General features: G+C 36.4%; 1 protein-coding gene across 3 annotated transcripts in view; it reads right to left on the bottom strand.

Moving 5' to 3' along the window:
* The window catches only part of kcnq5a (potassium voltage-gated channel, KQT-like subfamily, member 5a), a 581,699-nt gene that overhangs the window by 9,452 nt on the left and 547,324 nt on the right, over window positions 1–24,923 (bottom strand). For 2 of the 3 annotated variants that reach the window (XM_039739028.1, XM_039739029.1), the window contains 2 exons: window positions 24,243–24,351; window positions 2,691–2,822 (listed from right to left, as the gene is read on the bottom strand). In XM_039739028.1, the coding sequence (XP_039594962.1) occupies window positions 2,691–2,822; window positions 24,243–24,351 (241 nt within the window). Of the gene's footprint in view, window positions 1–119; window positions 234–2,690; window positions 2,823–24,242; window positions 24,352–24,923 lie in introns of all 3 variants that reach the window. The other variant, XM_039739027.1, reaches the window with a different exon arrangement.

Below are 24,923 nucleotides of genomic sequence, written 5' to 3' on the forward strand. Positions count from 1 at the left end.
CTTTTAAACCAGCAATCTTTAGAGATGTTGACTCCTGATAGAAGACGGTTAGAACGTTTTCACAAGATATCTCAGGTATTGTTAATGCTGTACAGCTGCATTATAATAATGAGCCTAACCCTGGTGTGGACTGCTTTCTGCCATGTTGACTGTAATATAAATGCAGAGAGGGGGAAGAAAAAGTCTTGAGTTTGGCGTTCAGTGGAGGCTGTGGGCCCACAATGGCATCCAACCTATATGAAGAAACATAACATGAAACAAAGCAAAACAAAAAAAGAAAACATGCAGGCAACCTTTGAAGAACAGCATTGTGCTCGGCGTGTCAACTGAATACTTCAAAATTATTTAATAGTTATGTAAAAATCATACACAAAGTATTACAGTTGATGACTACCATACTGCTGTGTATTAGCCACTCTGCACAAGGTTATGTTCGATAAAATATTTTGTGCCTTTAAAAATATTTTCTGAATACATGTACCTTTTCATTTAAATGAACAATAAGTGGCATTTCAAAAGCCTAAAATTATGATACAATAAAGATTGCAATCATAAAATACTTAAAGTAAAAAAAAAAAGTTAATACAAGCGGACAAATAATAAAATTAAGGAATCTGTCAGTATTATGCATTACAAAGTACACAAGTAGCACATTGTGTTTTGTATAGGGTGGTCCAGAACTAATTACGCAATTTTCATTATGCTATAACTTATTAAGTTTATTACATAGAAAATCACCCCAAAAATCCTGGACCTTCGAGAAGTGTGCGAAGAATCGTCTTCACGCCGAACCGGAATCGTCCCCGCATAAATCAAAGTCATCCAGACGATCTGGATCTGCATAATTAGATCTGGACAACCCTGTACAATGCATTCCAATGTAAAATTTATACTTATTTAAGAAAAACTGAAACTTAAAAATAGTGACATAAATATGACAATGTTCAACCAGCGTGACTGTAAATCAGCATTATAATATGACATTAGGCTGATGGTTTTTTCCCTGACTTGTAGTGCTGAGTCTTTTTGGGATCAATCAATTAACTGGCCTATATTTTATATATTTCCTTATAGTTTGAAGAAGCAATACAATACATTTCTTTATAATTAAAATACATTAAATAAGAAGATCAATGTGTTAAAAAAAGAATTGAACATACATTAGGATTACAGTATATTGACGCTAATAGCTGATGAACAACACAGCAGAGTCAGTATTTGTGCTGCGGGGCAATAAAGTCAATGAGAAAGAAAAGAAAAACAACAACAACCGACAGAGATGGCAAATTTGCTGTAAGGTAAAAAGCATCTGAGGGATGGGGTGCCTTCTCAGTGGAGTCCGCTTATCCTAGGCTTTGGTCAACTTAATCCTACAAGCTCAAGTGCACTCTATCAGGATGATTTCCTAATAATTAGGATTTAGACATATTTAAAAATATGCAGATAATAATATAGCTGTGCTTATGCTTTGCGCATACCACAAACTTTTGACTTTTACTGTACTTGTGAAGAGCAGCACTATAGACCTCTGATTAGTGCTGCTGTCACAAAGCTCCAGCACACTTGGGGTGTGTGCTGTGGTGTTCTCACATTCTTCTTGTATCTGCATGAGATATTCTTTGGTTGCTTCTGTTTTCATATAACATATTAAACAAATGCTGTAGTAGACTGGCGCCCTGCCCGGGATTTCTTCCTGCCTTGCGCCCTGTGTTGGCTCCAGCAGACCCCCCGTGACCCTGTGTTAGGATATAGCGGGTTGGAAAATGGATGGATGGATATTAAATAAATGAAGTCTGCTAGTAACTTTTACTTAGCCCAGTTTAAGTTAGTGTTTGCAAGTATGCTCTGCAGTAAAGTGGTGCACTCTTCAGGGCTGCTTGATAATTGTGTGATTATGCTGCTAGGTTAGGCTCTGGCCCCTAGACTCCATGCACTTTCCTATGACCATCTGTCTTGAAAAGCAAGTCTGAACCTTAGTCTGAAAGGCTCACCCTCTGGTAGGTTTTCTGTACAAGAAAGGATATATTGCCATGTTAAAACAATTCCACAATGTCCACCTATTTGTAAACCTGCATAAAACGCATACACCATATAGGACTATATTGGTAAAATAACTGAAGAATACTTTTCTATATTAATATACACTTATTCCTGTAGATGATAAATAATGCAATATTAATAACTGTAAATACAGTTTTTCATTTTTCTGAACTTATTTTGTGGTGCCAGCCCACTGCAGGTGCAGGTGTATGAACAACCATACCATCTTTGAACTGCTCTGTAAAGTTAGTGTGCACAAGAAGAACATGCAAACTCCATACAGAAAGCTATCCACCTGGGAATTGGTCATAGAGTCTAAGCATGGTAATGCAGCGGTTCAAACTGATGTAGCAAACTGACTGCAGACATCGACACAAAATCCATTAGGTAGTAAATTATACAAGTTTTACATTTTAATGACTTTCTATGCAAAATATTCCATATTATAATAAGGCGTATAGAAATAATAAAACACAAACAGAACTTTGCTGGTAATACAAGATAAAAAAAACTGTGAAGAATCCATTTTGGCAAAGTACCACTTCAGTTACAATTGAATTGAAGCATTAATTTCTCCATAAATGTATTTAAGGTATAAATGTTGTACCTATGTTGACATTGAAATGAAATCTTATCCCAATTTGACTCACCTGGTTTGGAGGCTTTTGATTCTACAGAGCATGTCTAGATGGCCTGCAGAATACTGCTCAATCACATCCTTTACATCATAAGGCCTCAGCGTTTCTTTAAATTTTCTTTTTGCAACATGAAATTTCATTATTCTAACAAGAATGAAATAAAGAATACAAAATAAAATTACAATCTTATATTTACAATTGCATTACAGAAAACTGATATTTTACTTACTTTTTATTATGTAATATAATAAAACATTTAGATGAGAACATGCTATTCAACCCAAAAACACTTGCCAAATACTGGCCAACCGGTGTGCCCAGTATTATTTTGAGAGTAGGGAGTATTATTATGAGTTGAGAGCAGAAGGTCCCACAGTGCAATATAATAAGTTAAAAAAAAAACCAAAAGCAGCTAATCTTTTAGTGACTGAAGGTCATATATACTTATATCTTAGGACAACATTTTGGGGGGCCTCAATTTAAAGCTTGAAAACCCTTCATCTATGCAATTTTGTTAACAGTAGCCGACAAAGATGAAATGTAGGGTGTTTGCTTTTGATTTAAAACACTCCCAGATAGTTCAAAGGACAAAACTGTTGATACTTGGAAAAAGTAGTGCAGACACATTTAAATATCACAGAAGTATAATGTCCTTGGCTTATCTTTTAAGAGCAAAACATGCATGATGCTGCTGTTAAAATCTCTAAACTTAAGCAGCAAATCCGTAGCATACTACAATCCATTCACCTATTTTCTGAACCTTCTTTTTCCATTACAGAGCTGCAGAAGCATGGATCAAATCCGAGAAGCATCAGACACAATGCAGGAACCACTCTGAAGTGGACATTAGTCCATCATCAGGTACTTTCATGCACAGACCTACACTCTCTCATCATGCACATATTAGGACTGCCAGAAAAAAACTCAAAAACTTACAGTCCGCTTTCTCAGGCACTGGAATAATATACATGCAAAAATTTCAGAAAGTGAATGAACTTAGAATTGAACCAAAGTCCTCAAAACTTAAAGTTGCTAACTGTGGTGCAACTGTGTCACTCAAAAGAAACTGATATGTTAAAGTGGAGCAGACAAAAAACATAATTAAAAAAGAATAACTAATGGCATTCTAGTTTTCTTATATAAAAGAGTATTTCTTACTTTACAAGCTGAGAGCAAAAATAAATTAACCACCTAAAAAAGGAATTATAGGCAACATTTGGTCTCCCATAATTTACTTGAATGCAATGAAATCTATTAAAGCTATCCCTAATGATGACCACAAGAGGGCAAACTAGTACCACAGTACAGTAATATTATTCAGAAGACATTCTGATCCTAAATGATAGAAAGCACCACATCCTACTGTGTATGATTTACAGTACATATAAATCAAGTAAGTTTGTCCACTATTATGAGCATATTAAATTATAAATATACAATGTTCTATGTAGACAAAAGACAAAAAAATCAGGAGCAGGCAAAACTAAAGGCCTTTGGTAAACTAAAATTGCATTGCTGGAGCAAATACTTTAATTCTGTAGTATATGTAAATACAATAGACATTAAATTATTCCAGAACCTAACTGATTTAATTTATGTAAAACTTCATGAACACTTTTTGAGTCAGACAAAGGGAGAATTACATTAAAATAACAAGACAAGTACAGACTGTCAAATTTTAATTTTAAATATGAAAATTCTGCATGCATGGCTACAGACATGTTAATAATTTTAATCAAAGCTCTGTATGACTGAGTGAGGCATTGATGGCATATTTTCCAATGTTTTCTGAATATTGTTACAAGATATAAATTCTCTTGCATAAAGTTGCATTGATGTTAAGGTTACAACATCCTCAAACCTGCTTAATCCAATGCAGGGTTGCAGGGATCACAGCTTTCCCTGGCAGCACTAAACACAAGAAAAGAATCAGGCCTGGACAGAGTGACATATAACCATTACTGCATTCACATTAATAAGATTAATTCTATCTACCAATACATAATCATCAACAACAACAACATTTATTTATATAGCACATTTTCATACAAACAGTAGCTCAAAGTGCTTTACATAAATACATCATGGGCAGTGTCGCTGGTTTTGATACATCACAGCACCAGGGTCCCAGAATGAAATCCTGGTTTGGGCCCTATGTACATGCAGCCTGCATGTTCTTGGTATTTTATTTTGTGAATCGTAGTTCGTGAGTGTGACGGACTGGCATGCAGGTCAAGGGTGTTTCTTGCCTTGTTCCTGATAATGCCAGAATGGGCTTCAGCACCTCACAACCATGTTTTAGAATAAGAGATTCTGGAGATGAATTGTATGAATGAGGACACAGTTTAATTGTTAATACAAAAACTGTGAATGGCTTCACAAGTTTGGGCTTTATTGTTGAGACTAATTGTGTAGTCCATACTACAAGCTACTTCTTTCATTTGCCAGATGAATTTTTCCATTCTGTCTGTTTTGAATGCAAAACCTTTCCAAACAGTTACTTTAATAAAAGGGACTCAGGTTCTACTAGAGGGCACTGTGTAAATTCTACAGTTCCAAAACCAGTTTGTGTAAAGTCAGATATTTGCAAATCAGAAGTGATGAATGAAGAATCTAGACAAAGAATCAATTTTCAAATGATCACCACCATTAAATGATAGCCAGAAATAGAGTGTGACTCAGAAATTTTAATATACTGTATACACAGACATGATTGTGAAACATAGTACAGTTAGGATATCAGAGCAATATGACAACCAGCTTAATACAGCCATGCAGTTCTTGTGGCAAGCTATTTCTAATTTATGAAAAAAGTTATAATTTTATCAGGAATATTTCGTGAAGTGTTTTTATACGTGTATTACTGGAGCACCTGCAGCTTAAATACCTTAACTCTGGGATAATTAGTGAGAATGTGGCAGTGACTGGATAAGCAGGTTTTGTGATTTACAGCCTGGAGTGTCCATCAATATACTACACTATTTGCTCCTAAAGATTATGATAACAATAAAGGTAACAAATTTCTTTGGTTTAATGCATACCTTTCACACGTTCACATTTTGCACTGTATATTGTCACTCTGCTTTGACTTTCTGAGTTTCCATCAGTAGCTGATGACAAAGAAGGGAGGCGATTTAGCTCTTCTGGTGCCCCAGGCTGTGTACATATTTTCCTCCAATCCCAAAAGCTGGTTTCATTAGGCAACAGGTCTATAAACTGCTTACATCATTAAGAGATGGTTACTTGTGAATCAAAATCCCAGAGGACTTTTTGGCAGCACAACCACTCTCTTGTAGATGATTTGAGGCTTAAGGGATTGTCAGTTCATTATCATAAGAGACAGCACAATCATTCGATAGTTTGTAATTCCAGACACCAAAAAAGTCAGAAAAGAAAGAAATGCCCAAACCAACCACTTAACATATAGTGATTTACAGTCTTTATTTAAACAATGCAAAACAAATAAAATTACTGGAAATGTCAGGAACCATCAATATACCATGTAGTTTGAGATTTTTCATTGATTGTATGATTTACTCCTGCATTTCAGTATTCTATGACTTGAGGATGAAAAAACAAGAGAACGAGACATGGTTCATGCATGTAAAAATGAAATAGTTGACCATCTTCTTTGTTTAGATTAAAGCTCATTTTATAAAGTATTGCATCCTTATTATAATTTACTTATTTGGATGTTACCTTTATCCATGGCAATTGGGATACAATTGGTTACATTTCTTTGTGTTTTTTTCTGGTAGGAGCACAGGAAGGTGTAATGCACTTGCTCATTGGCACACAGTGTCAATAGCAGGTTTCAAAACCACAACCTTAAGGGATTGAAGATGAAGGTCATCCTCACTAGGCTACACTGCCTGCCAAGATCAGGTTAGTTGCTGACACTAAGCAGCTTTTTTTATTTATATTTAGTTATTTGCCTGTCGCGTTTATCCACGGAAACTTACAACATGTGAGATGCAATTGGTTACATTTCTTTTGCTTTTTCAATTTGGAGCACATGCAGGTAAAGTGACTTGCTCATTGTTACCTTTTAGTTGAATCTGAACCCCAAAACTCAGGGTTTGAAGTCCAGATTCCAAAGACTTTGCCACACTATGCCACACTGCCTAAAATATGGCTAATAGTTTGATATCAGTAATTTAAATGTATTTTACGATCAAACCTTTGGTGATATTATGCCAAGAGACACCTGCAACACTCATACTGTAAGTGCATGCAAAGCATTCATAGTTATATCAAGTTCTATTTCTTAATTCACAGTTAACACTACAGAAGATTTTCATAGTCATAATATTACGTTTAAATGCTGCTTACTGCAATATGACCCTTTGTTAAAAGGTATTAGTTACTCCAAGCAAGCACATAAAGCACAAAGAGTATGCCATGTCCACCACTAGCAGGCTGTAATGGGGACTTGTGAAACTTCACACATTCCGTTTTTCACACAATACTGTCTGCTTCTGTTTGAATGGTTTTGCAATAAATGTTACTAAATATAACTATAATGGATTTACAGATGAAGTTACAGGTTTAAAAATTGGGAAGAAGAATGTAAGCACAATTAACAAACAGTAACATCATGGTGCTAATTCCATTCTAGCCATATTCTTTAAAAATATTTACCATACCAATATTTAGTTTTGATTATTTAATAGCAATATTGGTGAATGCAATACTCTGCAATAAGTTAGAAGGAAAAACAAATGCCAAGAATAATGTTGATAAGTGATGTAAAAATGAAGAGCACCTACATGGGCAGAGAGAACTCTAGCCTTGAACGTGCCTCAGGCAGAGCAGCAAATGGTAATAATAATGATGGGCCAGAGTGGCCCCCTAGTGGATAAGGCTTTGAATTGTACAGCAAAAGGTTACCAAAGCAATAAATGTAGAAACATGGAAACATTTTTACTTTATCTGTAAATTACACTGGAATAATGTTCATTACTGAAAGACATTTTATAATGCTGCTTTACACCCTGTTTACTTGAAATACCACAGACACTAAACTATTATATCACTGGGTAACAGAAAACCACAAATTATATATTCTTAATTTTCTCAATCTCACCAGGATAATCTACTTTTATGGAAAGGCACTGTCTTAATTCATAGTTTCCCTTTTTGAGGTTTTGTATTGGTCATTCTAACATTGACACAAACGTTTTTTCTATAAGCAATGTTTTTCCTTCTATTTACTAAGCACCCAGTTTAAACATACATGACTGGGAAGTGCCGTCACCCTTTCCAGGAAAAGCATCTTGAAAAGCAGAGATGATTAGGAAGCACTCATTAGCATCAGCTTTTCCCACCTAGGATAATTCATACTGAGTCAGCATAAAAATGGCATATTCAATTGACAAAACACAGAAGGGAACAACAGAAACTAAATACTATAAGAAATGCTACTGTAACACTAGGCCTCCTTACATAGGTTTTTCACCACAACTCTGTGGTAAGGTGGTATCCTACAAAGTCCTGTCTGACTCTCCCTCAACAGACGCCCATTTTTGTTCCTTCGATCATTGAGCTTTCACTTAGTTCAACTCATGACTCCAAACTTGCCTTTCCTCCAATCTTGAGGTTGACTCTAAGCATAACTCTGGCAGTTATAAAGTAAGTGTCAGACCTTGTGGAAGAATAATTTTAGGGTAACATAGCATTCATCTTTAAGAAATGTCGGAAATGAGATAAAGATCAAGTGAACAACAATATGTACACTTAAATATAACAATTGGTTTTGGAAAAATACTGAGATGGTCAAGTAAATAAAGAATGTACCAGAAGAAAGGATGATGTAATATACAAAATGTACTGAAGGATGACTAAGAGATGACATTGATTGACACTGTATGTAAATTCCACAGTTTATAAAATGAACCTCTATTCTTTGTTTCTCTGACCATGCTGTAATGGACTGCTTCTGAAGAATGCTCCCTCCAAGGTATTCTGCTAAGGGGTAATTAAAAGATACCATGAACAGCTTTTCTCCTGCCTGATTACTGAATTGTCCTGTTAAAGGATGTCTCTTTCTTTAATAGGGTGTTGTCGAAATGTAACATCTTATGTAGCTACAATGCCATCAGATTAGAGATTCATATAGTGGCCCCTCATTTAACTGCAACACTACACCCACAATGCCTCTGAAATGGTCAGGACTTGAAAGTAAATTCTAATCTGCCCATGTTTTTAAGTGGGCCATTCCCTGCTGGTCTTTGAATCCCTATCTCTGTCTTGCTAGTGTACTCACTGTATTCATATTTAGGGCTCATATGGTACCTATGGGGTGACCTCCCTAGCTGTTTTTATTTGTGGCTATCATCCTGTATAGGTTGATTTTTTCTAAGGCTCCTTGAAACATGCAGAAGATGGATTGAAATGTGTGTGTGTGTGTGTTTTTTTTAAGTGAGCCATTTTATTGGTTAGTTTATTGAAATGGAATTTACGTTGTGCAGTGAGTTCATGTGCATTACCTGTAGCAATATATGAAAATGTCCAGAAGATGGGGGTGTTGTTCATTCATCCTATTCCCAATCCTTATATACTAATGTTCTGTTTTGTTTTTAAAAACTTAAGTAGTCAATGATGATGCATTTTAATGGTCCTTAAAACTATGCCATACTAAGTTTATTGAAATGGAATTTGCAAATATATCATGTGGTCATATACATGTCAGATATTTTTATATCACTTATTTTCACCAAGACCGAGAAAGCTGTGATAAAAATCCACCTGATGCTAACCTATGCTTAGCGACTAACTGCCAGTAAAGTGCCGATTTACTTCAGTTCATCTTATAAACCCAGGTTATCATAATTAATAGTACACAGTTATCTCAACTTTTACAATAAAACTTTTATCATCTTTGTACTCATTTCTTACAGTTGTTTTTATAGATTCGTACATTTTAAAATAAATAGGAAAGAGCCCTATAAAACTAAAAATCAACTAAATACAGAGTACAGAAATGAGAGAGTGTGAATACAACGGCAGTAGTCCTGTGAGGCGTTACAGCTGTCAGAATTCACAGGAGTCATCATAGAGCAAAAGAAGAGGCCATATAAGGCCATACACTCAACTAAAATAATAACATTTGAAACAAAAAGTAATAAACAGAAGAAAACTCTACTTACAAAAAAATATAGCAATTACTTATTTTGATGGGTTATTACTTGCTTACTTACTGTGTTTAAATGAGCTTATTTAATTAGGTAAAGTACCTTTAGACAGTCTATCTTCCACAATTAACACAATACAAGACTGACCCCTCTGCTCCTGACTGTAACTCCTTGAGGTGAGGTGAAGGGCTTCTTTTTAATCCTGGACCTGGGAGTACTTCTGGTGCCAGGACATTGCCCAAAGGAAGCACTTCTGGATCATGCAGAAGCTTCTCAAAGTAGGGATATGGCATCTCTGCAGCTGTCCCTGGTAGAACCCATATAACCGATTAAGGCTGCCCAATGGGACTATGGTTCCCAGTATGCCCTGCAGGTATATGCATAGCTGCACCGTTCCAGCAATGCTTCCACGTATAATTTTGGGGGAGCATATACTCTTGAAAGACTATCTCCCCTAGTCCTTCAATTATACTAGCTTCCCAGCCAGGTAAAGGTTTTCTTTCCAGCCATGCCGGGATGCTAGCCCATCCATGTCATCCTTCACGGTACATTTTTATTCTATAACACTGGTTGCAGTTTTTACCAACAGAGCACAAGTTAACTATGATGGACTTTTTCTTTTTCTTGTGCCAAACTTGAACTTGAACCTGTACCCTAGCAATCCCTTCCTAAATGAGGGAACCTTGAAATATTCAATACAGTGGGTGGGCAGGTGGGAAAAGTGAACATGATTCTGTGTGGAGCCTTCATCATACCTACATTTTTGGAGCTTTGAAACTTGGACAGTTATGGGGTGCCTGTTCGCAACCAGCAATGAGGTCTGGGTAATGACTTTTACCTTCTTCAGTGGGGTTGTCCCACAGCAACAATTTTTTTTAATTTAACCTCCACATGTACAGGTTTTAAAACCCCCCTTTTTATACAGAAGACACACAAAATGTTTAAGCAATGTAGACTAAAGTCGCTTCTGGGTCCCCACTGGGATTAGGGGCCCCAAAGTTTAAGCCTCATTAATTTCATAGAAGATCCACCCAGGTAATGCATTTTCATAATTTGGTCAGCATGTCCATTGACTCATACATTTATTTTATTCAATCTAATCTAATTTCATGGTCACAGGGCCTACTTTGACAACATCAAGTACAAGGCGAACACCAACACTATATGGTGTAGCAGTGCCAGGGCTTCTTTGTGCACACTCATACACTCCCCCACCCCCAACACCATGCCTGACTTTAGAAGACATACTGTTTAGTGCACAATATTGTCTTTTTTTAAAGAAACAGCTTTTGCACTCATAAACTGTAAGGAGGCTAATTAGATGTCTGCTTATATAGAGCCAAATGTTTCAAGTTACAGCAAAAGGTGACAATGTGGATACATTTACTGAGCTTTCTAGTGCATGAACACCCACTTCAGCAGCCCCCTGCCATGTGCAGATACTGTATGTAAGTTTTCTTTGTTGAGGAGGCATTCTGCCACTCTCCCATTCTGCTTCATCTGACTCAGTGCTGATATACCTTCGAAAGCCACAGGGGCTTTATCAGACTAGATCTTGACATTGTATCTACAGCATGAAATATATATTTTTGCAGAGAATGAAGAATGCAAGATTATAAAGCACCAAAAGCTTTGAATAAAAAGCAAACGATACATCATAATGAAGAAGTCTCTTCACTTCCAGCTTGGAGCAGTATGAAAAACAGAATTAGTCATGAAGGAGAGACGATTATTACTTTACATGTATTTCCACACACTGTGGCTCAACTGAAAATGTCTTTATGGTATTTTTGATGCCATCTTGTTTCTGTAAATAGACTAATTTTTCTTATTTTTATCAAGAAAACTGATATTGTGTGCATAAACAAGAAAACAGTCTCATTCAAAGTTAATGGGATGTCTGGTAATTTTATTAGCTTTTCTAATACAATGTAATTCTGAATATTCAGTAGCCGGGTTCAGTTGCCTGTTGGAGCATTACATGTAGGCAGGCCAGTTTAACAAATGTCTATCCATGCATTTTGTAAACTCATTGTTTCTATTACAGACAAGGTTACCCCTGATGCTGCAGGCATGACACTATGTTGCCAGTCCACCACAGGGCACATATGCCTAAACCTGTTAATGTAACTCGCATATGGTTTCTTGCTTTGTATCTAATTGTTTGGCTGTTGGTTAAAAAGAGAGAAATAAGGGCCCTGAGTCTTAAATAGCAAGTCAATTAACATTAAGGCGAAAGAAGTCTGCTCCATTAGAAACAACAATTGGATACTAATTAAAAAAGTGCCAGGAAAAAAAAGGACCCGTTGCAGCCCTCTCAGATTGACACCACTGCAATAGAGCTTTCAGTGCTAAGCACCTTTCAGTGTTCCTTGTTAACTTACTCTATGTGGCCACATGCAGTTGTAACCCCACCAATAAATGCGCTGAAGATGTCACAGACCTTTTCACCAACAATGGCTTACAGGAGGTAGGTTTACCTTCTGGCTAAGAGGTGACAGGACAACAGTCTCATCCTTTTGGACAGGAAAACCAAGGAAGTAATCCTAGACTTCACAAAATAGTAGACAAACTACACACTCATCTTCATACTTGCTATTTAGAGGGTGAGCAGCACTATTATGAACACAAAAAAATCTGAGGATCAGAGGGTCCACCATATAAGAAAGAATAGTGGCAGTGCTAGTAAACTCATCAGTGTCCAGTACTAGACAACCTGAATGGCTAAATAAGTTACAGTGTAGATCAAAAGTAAATTTTACACCTTAACTGTAATACTCTTGGCTGTTGAGGTCCCCATAATTATAAGGACAAGGCAATGGTAGAGAACTCTAGAAAACCTACCTGGCAGATTCCAGGACTGAAGAGCAAAATATATAGCAAAATATTTTAATTCTAAACACTCAGAAGGGAATAAGAGACATTGTAAAATAATATTATGTTCTTTAAAGAACAGTAATATATTTGTTAGATTTTGTATGATTACATATGGTTCGGGCAGTGGTAGTGAACACAGTCTGATTATAAACAGGCAGAGTTGTATTGGTAAAATTAAACAAGGACATGATTATAATGGCTATTGATAATGAAAGTGTAAATAGATCTATTAGATTTGTCACACAGAAGTCCACCTCTAAAGGATGGTGTTATGTTAGGAGAACAGAAGCTTATGACGCCAGTTGCCCTATCCTTCTATATAAAAGCGGTCGGGATTGTCCTTTCGTCCCGTGTGTGCTACGCAGGCTGAGTTTCACACGCCCCGTCCAATTTGCAATGCACGCTGGGATTTGTAGTTTCATTTTTCCAGGTAAAAGATGATTTTCTACTCCAGACTGTGTGATATCTTCTTCTTCTTTCTTGCTATATAAAAACGGTCAGGATTGTCCTTCCGTCCTGTGAGTGGAAAGTGTAGTGGTATTCCGCTTATCACAGACTTACTACTTGCAGCTTGCGGTACGAAGCAACATTATGTGAGCAGAGTTCTGGTGCTCCCATCGTTCCCTTGCTTTTGTGCGCGATGCGCTGGAAAAATAGACAAAATTATGTCTCTGGAAATAATTCATGTTGATGGAGTACAAATGCCTCACCGCGTAGTAAATATCAGGGGGATTCAAAAGGGAGACCTCAATATAGAAAAAAAGTTTAAATGTCATCACAAAAATAACAGAAACTACGAGTATTAAAGCAATACTGCTCAAATGCAATATAACCAAATTAATGAGTTTGTATAAAATATCAAATTGATCTATATGTTGAATTGCCTTAAGAAGTGGTCAACTTAAAAGTCGGTCGCCTTAAAAGGCGGGTCAGCCTAGTGAGGTAAACATAATGTGCTTCAGTAAATTAAGAATTAATAGTATTAATAGCTTCAAGAATTAATAGCAGCTGACTTGGCCATTTCTTGTTTTCACAGTTTAGAAGAAACAAAGTGCTCTTACTATCTTTGATATAGGTTTGTGAAGTCTGGATTAAACCAAGAATGTCAGAGTTAGCTGTCTGGAAGAGAAAGATTTACTGGCCCAAAAATGAGACATAAGGCCAAAAAGTGAGAATTTTCCAGATGGCAGGATAAGTTAATGTTTAGGAAAGGAATTCTCACCTTTAGTTCTTGGCAACATCTAATAGTAATTTTGTTTAGAAATTTGTAACAAAATAACATGTTAACTGATAATTCTGTTTAAATATAAAGTTTTACTTTTGGATAAAAGTTTGATAATGTATGGGGTAAAAAAAAGTCTGGATAATAGGTCATTTCTAAGGACTAGAATTAATAATCTCTGATTTGTCCACACTGTTGTTTAACAAAGTAGCAGGTAGAAATAGTGGACTAAAAAAGGAAACTGAGCAATGCCATAAATAGATGAACATGGCCTAGGTGCCAAACATGTAAAACGTACAGAGCTTACAACAAAAGTCAACAAGATGTTTATAGTCACATTTAGCACATACCAGTAGCACACATCAACAACATTTCATCTACATGGAAGAAGTAAAGTCACAGCTATGATCCAAGTGTATTGTTCACAAAATAGATTATCAATAGATTTATTTTTTTATCAATAACTTAATGATGTGCCATCTCCTGTCAATGATGATAAGTGAAATATTAAATGCAAACATTAATTAGCATCCTGACTTTGTTTTTAAAATTATTTCAAGTAAAAACAACTGCAGGTACAGTACATTTGGAAAATGTTTTTTTAGTATCCTAAAATCTCATTGGTTTACTACCGTGTAAATTTGACATGACAGAACCTTATCAGACCCTCTTAACCGAACTTTGGGTCACTGGGACTGGAGTCTGTGCTGGCAGTATCTGATGCAAGGCAGGAACCAGCTCTGGACAGCCCACCAGTGTATCCAAGGCCCAGATAGGGTAGACAGTAAATCTGAACTGTTTGACGGTGTTGGATTGGGATGAAAACATGAAAATGAACAGGACTCAAACCTAGGATGCTGGATCCATGATTCTACCACAGTCTAATGTTGTCCTGTAGCAGGCAAAGTGTACTGAAATTCAGCATTACATTAAAAAATATGTGTGAGCAGTTTAAGAAAAAGCAAAGGCCTACATTTTGTCAGCACTAGTCTACTATATTATTCTTCAGCGATTTTATTTCACACTCATTAAGAGGCAGAACAATGCAGCAGCTAATAGCACTGGTCTTCAAGACAGAAAATAAGAAGGTTTGTCACTACCAGGTAACGTACTCACATTGGAAGTCATTCATTCACATGCTGTTATTTTCTACATCTTATAATGTCATCAGCAGAGCATTTGAGACTTAATATACAAAGACTACCACAGCCACAATAAGAAATATGGTGTGCTTATAAGTTATGTAAATTATGTTTTAACATTAAAAAAGTTTCTATGGAATATACGGTACTGTGATATCCAAAACACAATTTCACAATTATTCTCTTATATAGGAAGAAGGAATCCATAATTGTCTTGTTAAATTTTACAGCATTTTTAGATAATGGCCCATAAAATCAGGCTGTACAATATTGAAGACGCCACATAACACCTTCAAAGCTGTTTTTCATTGTAAACCCAAATCATGCAGCTTAATAAATTATGAATATACTAATACAATTCAGATGAATAAATAAACATGACATGTAGCTAGTTTTCTCCATGTCCAGTGGAACAGCTTCTGTGTAACAGTTTGGTGAGTATGTAGTTTGTTGTTGACATGCCTTAGATGACCTAAGCCCACTAAGTACAGAACAGCATTTTTCCATTTTTAAGGCAGTTATTAGTAAATCTCAATGCAAGCACTGGCATATTTCATCATTTACAATCCAAACACCAGGGGCCTCCTTTATACAACATGCTCAATTCCATAATAATTTTATCAGCACACATAAGATTGTACCAGTACATCCACACTATATGCCAAGACAAACACACCAAATCAGTTTATATTTCTGCTTGGTTCCTGTCACTTTGCCTAGAAAGTTATTCCAATGCAATCATTAAACCTGAGCTTCTCTAAACAGGGTTCTACTGTCTGGTAATTATAGTTGCTTTAAAAAAGGATTTAAAATTCTTTTGGCATACTTTATCAGGTTTCCAAATGATCTTATTAACTGAAATATTTTCATTAAGCATTTACATTTCATGTGACCTGTTATAGGTAGACACTTGCTTAATGATGGTGCAGCATGGTGGTGCAGTGGTTAGTGCTGCAGTCTCGTGGATTCAGCATGCTAGGTTTGCAATCAGCATGCAGTTATCATGTGCGTGGTGCTTAAACATTTTCACTGGGCCTGCACAGGATTTCACCCTATATACTTCAGTTTTAGTCTCACATCCATTTCTGTCCCTGGGCAGTGTTCTTGCTTATACTGCTACAGCACTTTTGCAACATGGTCAACATTCTGCTGTGACTAGAGCCAGCTTCCAACAAGGCCAATCGTGGTCTGGGACGATTTTTGTGTGACGAAAAGTCACCGAGCAGTGTATCAACTATCGGGAGCCATTCATGATCACTTTCATAGATTTCAAGAAGGCTTTCGACAGTATATAGCATAAGTCCATGTGGCAAATTGTGCAGCATTATGGCATCCTGCAATGTTATATTAATATCTTTCAGGACTTGTACCAAAATTCGACCTTCTGTGTTAAGACTGAAGAAGAATTTTTGAATCAATTTGACATTGAAACCAATGCTAAGACAAGCTCTACTGGTTATGCAGGTCAATCAAACTACAAAACTACATATTGAAGTAAGAGATAAAATTGTCGACATGGTGACTGAATTCACATATTAGGGTACTATCATAGCAGAAACATTAGTGCAGATGAAGATGTGCACCGATTGGTCAAGCTGTGGCAGTATTCCAGTGAGTGCATTGAATATGGCCAAAGGTGTCATACCAACACATGGCAAAAGTGCTACTTTACAACAGCATTGTGGTGCCAATTGCTGGATATGCCAGCAAGACGAGGAGAGAAACAAAGGATAAGTCCTGATACCTCAACTTGTTCCGTCAAAGGTGTGTTTACAGCGAATAAATGGCATTGTGTGCCGCAAGTGCGTCGCCAATGATGTAGTGCTACAGCCGAGTTTGGCAAAGTTGGAAGACATGGTCACTGGCTGCTGAATGTACTTAACACCCCACATGCTCAGATTACCTGACCATTGGATTCCCATGGCTGTGATTAACTGGACTGAAGAAAGAAAACAAAGATGGCCATTTAAGACCTGGCAAACGAAATGTCGTTAAGATCTCAAGGCCATCGATATTAAAATCATTGCGACCAATCAAACCTGGTGGTAGAAGCTTGCTAGATAGATAAAAAGATAGACAGCTAGAATGAAAGGCACTATATAATAGATAGAGATTTCTAAACATTGACTTTTAAACTCTAAAAATGCACAGATGTTTTCTTTAGGCTATTCGAGTGGCAGTGTGCTGGCTTAAACTTCCCAACAAAAACGTTTTTTTTTGATGTCCTTATTTTGGGAGCTAATAATATTTTAGCTCTCAGGCACTACTTTGGTTCTTTTAGCTGTCTGTGCTATTTTTTGTCCTCCTGCTATAAGGAATTTAATTTCAATAACAGGGCAGTTTTGGGGCTTTTTTTCTGTGTATAGTGGCTTTGAGGGATATATTTATTCAGTTGTCTGCAGTAAGTGTGTCTAGCCTGGCTCAAATAAATACGGCTTGGCAAAAGTCCTCTGCTACTTCATGACCAGACTCTGCCCTATTTATGTACAAAATATTTTTAATAGCATCAAATTTATTTACTGCTTCAGGTAAAATGATGTCAACTACAGACTAAAAATTAAAACTTAACAAAAAAAAACACCTAAATTGTCAAGACAGGCATACACAAATTTGCATGGGTTCATATTACTGAGTATGGAGACTTTCACATTCTTTTCCATTTTACCATGCTGGCTGAGGCCTGGACCTGTTTATGAAATACTAAGAAAGTATGGGGTTCTCTCGCCCTCCAACATTTTTATGAGCTAACAAAATAATTATGATATTTCACATTTTGGGATATAGACACAGGCCAGGGAAGAGTAATCAGGCCAAATACCAAAAGACTGGCTTCTTCTTTAAACTTTCACTTCTGTTTTACTATTCGGTAGCCCCTTCAGCATTCAAAACACCCGTTAGTCAATCTCAATGAACTTCATATCTTGCACTGCATTAATAGCAGAGCACACTCTCTTGCAACCAATACAAACAAGCTGAGTTTCATTGTACTCAAAACTCTTTCATGCTTGGTGTACATTTGTGGCCTCAACTCAATTGTCAAATGTAAAACAGTACCTGAAGGTAGTATCACAAACATGACCACCAGATGACTTATACATGAACTGTTTTAAAGTCATACAGGATGGGAATAAATCTACCAAGAAATAGGACAATATGCCTTTACTAGTTTGACATGATCAGTACCTGTCACTGTCCTACCCAGCTATGCAACAATAAAATCTGTTTTTGTATCACACTTTTGTGGTCTTTTGACTTTGAAGACAGAAGCGGCAGACTTACAGTAGTAGGAAAGAGGAACTCTGGTCACAACCCTTGGGTTGGTTTTCCTTCAATAGTCCATTTTTACAGCCTTTTGAATGTCTATTTGCATTTTACCTAAGAGCAGTTTCTCTCTTTGGTGACTCTGTTGGGTGCCACAGAGCCTAGGACACAAGTGCACAAACACAGTACTGGGTTCAAATATACTTATTTTGTTTAACACAGTACCTTTTAACATGCTCTTCTCCTTCTATTCAGTACAATGATATGCACAATTCCCTTTTTCCTTCTTCTTTTCAATGCTTCCACTCCTCTCAATCAAGTGTTGTCCACCTCCTCCCAACTACAACTCTCTGATAGGTATCAGGAAATCTTTCTTTACAGTCTATCCACAATTGTTGGAAGAAATCCATTTTAACCTAGTCATTGAGAGGGACCAGACCCCAGACATTGTCAAGGCTGCTCTTTTAAATGCCAGTGATCTACGAACATGGCAAAATAATAATACAGATCAGTGTTTCTTGGCTGCAATCCTTGGAGACTCTGTTCTGTAATGTTTTTTGTGTTATTCTATTTTTGTAAGCAGATGGGAATTCTTGTATTTAGCTGACTTAGTTTAATTAACCTGTTATGTCAAAAAAACCAAACTGTGTGCTTTCTTTTTTAAATATTTGAAAGAGATATATCTTGTGGAGTATACATGGAGAATTATATCATATTATGCGAGTGTTCTTTGAAATGTTTTGCTGACATTTATTTGTATAGATTTTAAAGAAGCTCACTTTTTATGATCACACACTAATCACAGGCACCTTATTAAATTTGATAATTAAATGAAGATCTAAGTTTGGTGAACCTACAGGAGACAAAGTGTACAGATAAGAGGAGAAAGCTCCCTCAAGAGTGGAGAGTGGGCCCTCAGTCTGTCCGTGGACCTTTACTTTTTCAGATTTATATTAATGACACAATTTCTGGTATAGTTAGTAAACCTGTCAAATTTGCAGATAACACTAAATTTGGAGGAATGGCAGACCTGCACCAGCCTCAGAACTGGGGAAAGACTTGGAAAATGCAGTTTAATATAGAAAAGTGCAGTGCTACACCTGGACAAAAGGAACACCAATTACAAATATCCACTGAGCTACAGGGGTCTATTTTGGGGTTTATTTTAACACAACATTTTCATTGACCAATGAATGTACAGAAGTAATTAAAAATGCTAGTAACATGTTAGATTATATTGTAAAAACTGTTGAATATAAACGGGGGGATGTTATGCTTGGACCATATAAAGCACTAGTGAGACAGCATATGTGGCACTGTGTCACCACGCTTTAAGAAAGACATAACAGCATGTGAAGCTGTGCAGAGAAGGGAAACCAGGAACATCCTAGGACTTAAGGAAATGACTGAGAATTAAATTTGTTTTGTCTCGGGCAGAGGAATTTGCGTGGGGGCCTAATCCAGGCCTTCAAAATCCTCAAAGGCATTTATAAAGTAGATACAGCAGAATACTTTCAAATAAAGGGTGAACTATGTACTCAAGGACACCAGTGGAAATTAAGAGGAAGTGAATTTAGGATTGAAGCCAAGAAGCATTTCATGTGAGAATCTGGAACAAACTACAGAGACAAGAAGTTGAAGCAGAAACCTCAACCTTTAAGAAGTATCCGGATGGGATATGGGGACAACTTACCTATAAGCTAAACAAACAAGCTTAATGGACTGAAAGGTCTCTTGTTTGTCAGATTTCTTAGTTTTTATGTTCTCAAGCACCTATGGCTGACTAAGCATTTTTACCACTCTGTAGTCCCATTTACTTTTAGAACTGAGTAAGATTATTTTAGTATATAGCATATTTTTATTTCAATTTCCCATCAGAAGGTAATTACTTCAGGCGCTCTCTGTTCTGGTGTAGCCTTGCTAAAGTTGTACAGCACCAGGCAGTGATGATTGGCCAGGATAACTTGTAGGAAAAAAGAATGCCTAGCAGCAGAGCCCCAGTGAAATACTAACAGATTCAGCATCTTGCATCCACCGCATACTTGTTATACTTGTCAAGGTGTCATAGCCTAGCTCCATTTCTTTATTATTCTGGGATACCTACTGCTGTTAATTTGCTGGTTTGATTTGATTGATTTGCATGCAGCAGAAAAATGATGGTATCAGTTCATCTAGCTGGTGACAGACACTCAAAATGGTCACAAAAGCAGAAAGAAACACATGCATCTCAGTAGTCTGTCCTGGGAGTCCATGTAAATAGGTTTGGCATACTAAAGCTTTCTGTAGGTGAGTGTCCCACATGTGGAATGTTCCACAAAAAAAGACAGTATTCTGGATATGAAACTGAAAAAATTCGCTCACCGTGATAGTCAAGTGGAGCTGCAAAGATTGAATGCAATCCAAGCATGGTTATACTGTATAGAGTTCTGAATATTTTAAACACACAGGTTATCTGATAAATGAACAGAAATTTAATTTTAGAAATGCAGTAGGAAGATGAATGCCAATTACTAAAGTCACTGATACTGAATTCTTATAAAGAAACATTGTTGCTCCCTCCCAACTCTTATTAAACCAGGTTCAGTTACCACATTGGTCACTGCCTGGGTGTTTTTGGCAGGTGGTACCTGTGTTCATGTGTGTTTTCTCTATGTACTCTGACTTCCTTTCACATCCTGCAGGTATGTATGTGAAGGTAATTGCTGAATCTTAATTAGTACTCTGTGTGTGTTTAGTTGTATGTTCTGTGATGGACAGACTCCTTTGTCCAAGGCTGGTTCCTGCTTTACATCTATTGCTACTTAGACAGGTGCCTGCGTGACATGACTAAACCATTTTTAGAAAATAGACCAAGGGATGGATAATAAAGCATATGTGCCTGCGATCAGTACAGGTGTGTAAAGTTCAATTCATTTTTTTTAAATTCTGCTATTGTGCACGCATTGTTATGCTGCTTAAAGCCATGATCATACTGCTTTTCTTAAAAGGGTTGCATTGAATACAGATTCTATCCAGTTGTTTAATTAGAAGTTGATTCCTGCTGTTAATGGAACATATCATTTAATTAGATGGCTTAATCTGGCTCCCTTGCTTTACCTCTGTATTAAATTCATATTAATGTTTATTGCTGTTTCAGCTTTTATTATTGAGAGGTCGGCTTAGTAATTACAGTTATTTTTTTTGATCATATGCTTGTTAAGGTTCAAGTCCAATATTTAAAAACATATTTCTGAAATCCTAGTAGCCAATTAAAACTGAACTGTAAAAATCAAGCTAGCATGCAGCTGTCCCACCTATTGTGTGCTACAATCTAGTAGCTGTTTTAATAAAATATCCAGAAAAATAAGGAAAAAACACAAGTTTCCAGGAACTTTTGAGTAGAAGCATGCATTTTAAAATAACACGTCATTAACTAGCATATGTGTAATATGCAAAAATCAGATATAAAAAACAAATAATCCATTCAAAGAAAAACTTGTAGTCAATTCAGCTATGCCTTTTCCTGTCATTTTCAATGCCATTAAGAAATAATATGTCCAGGGTGCAGGGAAGTGAATTCTAGCCAGGAACCTTGAAGGTGAGATTTCAAGACAACTTAACTACAGGGCTCACCAGACAAGTCTGACTCTCAAACAACAAATGTCTTAGATTTGCCAGTTATGATTATTCCAGTGGTTCTAAAACTTTTTTCTACTGCTAGCCTCTTGGCAATTTGAACTGTAATGTGGGGGAGTCCTTTTGGCTGTATACATAGACAATGGTAATATGCTAATAAGGGTCAGTGCCCAACTAGAAGGTCTGTTTGCTAGTGTCACATACATGCAAATATATGCATATATTTTTTAAATTATTTTTGAATTTTGATACATGCAGATTCTGAATCTGTTGTTTGTTTAGGGTTTTTTTTTTAATTTTATTACTGTCCTGTTATCTTGTATTCATGCAATACTGTCTTCTGATGTCACACAACATGGCTGTCATGCTAGTGACCTCAAGTTCTCTATAAACACTTGCATAAATGGGTTATACCTCAGTGGGTATGCACATACTTTTTTTAATGTCTAGTGATAGTTAGTTTCTACTTCAAGTAGGCCCTTTCTTTTGTTTTGACTGTTTTTGATTTTCATTTATAGCTTTGTTTTGCTTGTTGATCTGTGTTGCTCAATCCCGTTTTGTCACTGGTGTTTTTTGACCCTCACCTTTTCCTTTTGACCACAATTTCATGCTCTCCTTTCATGTCCTGCTCATCTCTTGCTCACAATAGTCCTTAAGCACTCTGCATGTCCTTCCTTAACAGATAGAGAGACTCTTTCCACCCCTGTAGTCCAAAGGCAGTCTGATTAATTGATGGCTGCAAACTAAAAAGCAAGTTTCCAAACCTCTCTCAATTCAATTTAGTGAAATTTTGGTCCTAATCTTATTGGAAAATGTTTAAAGAGTGTAAAACTAAATTAAAAGAAGCCTATTTCTATTCAAACTGTATTTGACAATGAAACTTTTCAAAATTTCACTTAACAATCTGTGTACATTTTGGAAAGTTTTTTTTTATTTGTTTCAGTGTAGATATGTGTGAACCTCTGCAATTTGGAATCTGAATAATCAATACATAAACATTGATAATCTTGGATGGGTTGTCATATAATCCTGAGTTTGCCTTGTCTTTATCGCCAGGATAGACTCTCACTTTTAGTGGTCCTAATCAGGAAATAAGCAGGTACAAAATTACAGCAATATTCAGATGACTGAATGTATTATTTTAGTAAGTTTTTTTTTCTTGTTTAATGTAAGTGTAAATTGTTAGTGCATTTATCAGATTATTTCAATCATGACTGAAGGTGACTTCCTTTGTATTTTGTATTTCTGGCCCAAGTTCTTTTCTGATTTGCATTTTTTGCTGTACTGTTGGTCAGATCTTTCTTTCAGCCGACTCCTGTCTGCATCCACATCACTGCTTTATATTTTGACTTGATGTCAAGATATTATCACACGCTACCTAAATCATCTAATATATTTTCTTGTAATTTATCTCATTCAGAACTTGTTTTATTGCTTTTTATGTATGTCCTTGGTAGCCTTAATGATATGTACTATGAAAGAACTTGCAGAAAATCAAGACTGACTAAGACAAGATGTTTATCCTCATTCATTCATTTTTCAGCCCTGCTTGATCCAACACTTGGTAGCCAGTGATTCTACTATTTAATTTTTGTTTCTTCCTTACACTCCTAAGTGGTTCTATCTGACTTTCCAAATAGTATAAATTGAACACTGCTGCAGTTGTTGAATAGTTCTGGTTAGATAGTTGGGAACATTTTGTTATATTTTATTTTACGTTCGTTTACTTTTTCACAATGTGCCAATAAGCTTGCAAAGTAATCTAATGTGGCTTCTTTTAATGACAAAGTAATGTAACTAAATGAATTGTATAAGTTGCCATCTTGTCATCTCCCATAAAGGTGTTGGCTAAATAAATAAATAACCCTTCTGATGGAGAGAGACTTCCCCAGGTTTGTGCATCAGCACAAGAAGTTGCTGACAGCTGTGAAAACAGCAGCAAGCCCTGGCACAGGGAGTCTGGTCCTTTCTATTAAGTAAACTATTAAATCATCACAACTGACATCGAGCATGAAAACTAGTTTTTTTGACTAAGGTTTATGACATGGTGTCTACAAATGTCTAATAAAGACAGTTTTTTGGTATTGTATACAATAATGTTTCTCACCTTATGTCCTGTAACATTTACAAACGTGTCTTTTTGTGTCAAAAGAACAATTGAGGCAGATTTACAATTAAGCAAATTATGTTTAGAGAAAAATAAAAAGGGTTATATTATAGTGAAAGTCTCACAAGTGATAAAGTGCCACAGGAAAATCCTGACAGCTCACTTTGTTTCCTAGACACGGCACTGCTGCCTAACCCCTTCACCCACCTGATAGCTCTAATGACAGTTTTAAGAGCTGGGGTGAGATCCTCCACTGATACATCACAATGACATCCTTTCTCATCAAATCCATCATCCGTTCCCAGATTGGTGTCAGCTGGAAGATAAAAAAAAAAAGATCATAACTCAGTAATGTCATTTCAAAGTGTGTAAAACAATGCCTGATTGTTGTCATTTATTTTCTGCTCCGAACACTATAACAGTGTCTCTAATGGGCTCTTAAACACTTAACCTTGCAGGCACTTGCAAACTGTATGATTAAGAACCAATGGATCATTTACAATCTCCATTACTTCCAATCTGTAGTGTAATTCAAAGGCAGCTCCTTTGAATTGTGAGCTGTCCTATAATATGTAATATGTTCCATCAAAGGAAATGATCATTTTACATTTGCCAGCATTAAAATGACATTTTCAAAATGAAACTTTAAATAAAGGTATATCAAAAAAGAGTGCTTCCATGGAGCAAAATAGAAAACACAATTGTTATTGCTAATTGACCAATTCAGCCACTTTCTGAACATTGGGCTGATTTATCTGCAGCAATCAACATATCTTAGAAATTTGGGAAGAAAGTGAAATTAACAGGAGAAAAGAAACTGACACCAGACAGAAGGCAGCCTGGTTGAGTAAGTGTAAGGTCTGCTCATGTAGTATCAGTAGAACAGTC

This window comes from Polypterus senegalus, chromosome 16, assembly GCF_016835505.1.
Source record: "Polypterus senegalus isolate Bchr_013 chromosome 16, ASM1683550v1, whole genome shotgun sequence".
NCBI lineage: Eukaryota > Metazoa > Chordata > Cladistia > Polypteriformes > Polypteridae > Polypterus > Polypterus senegalus.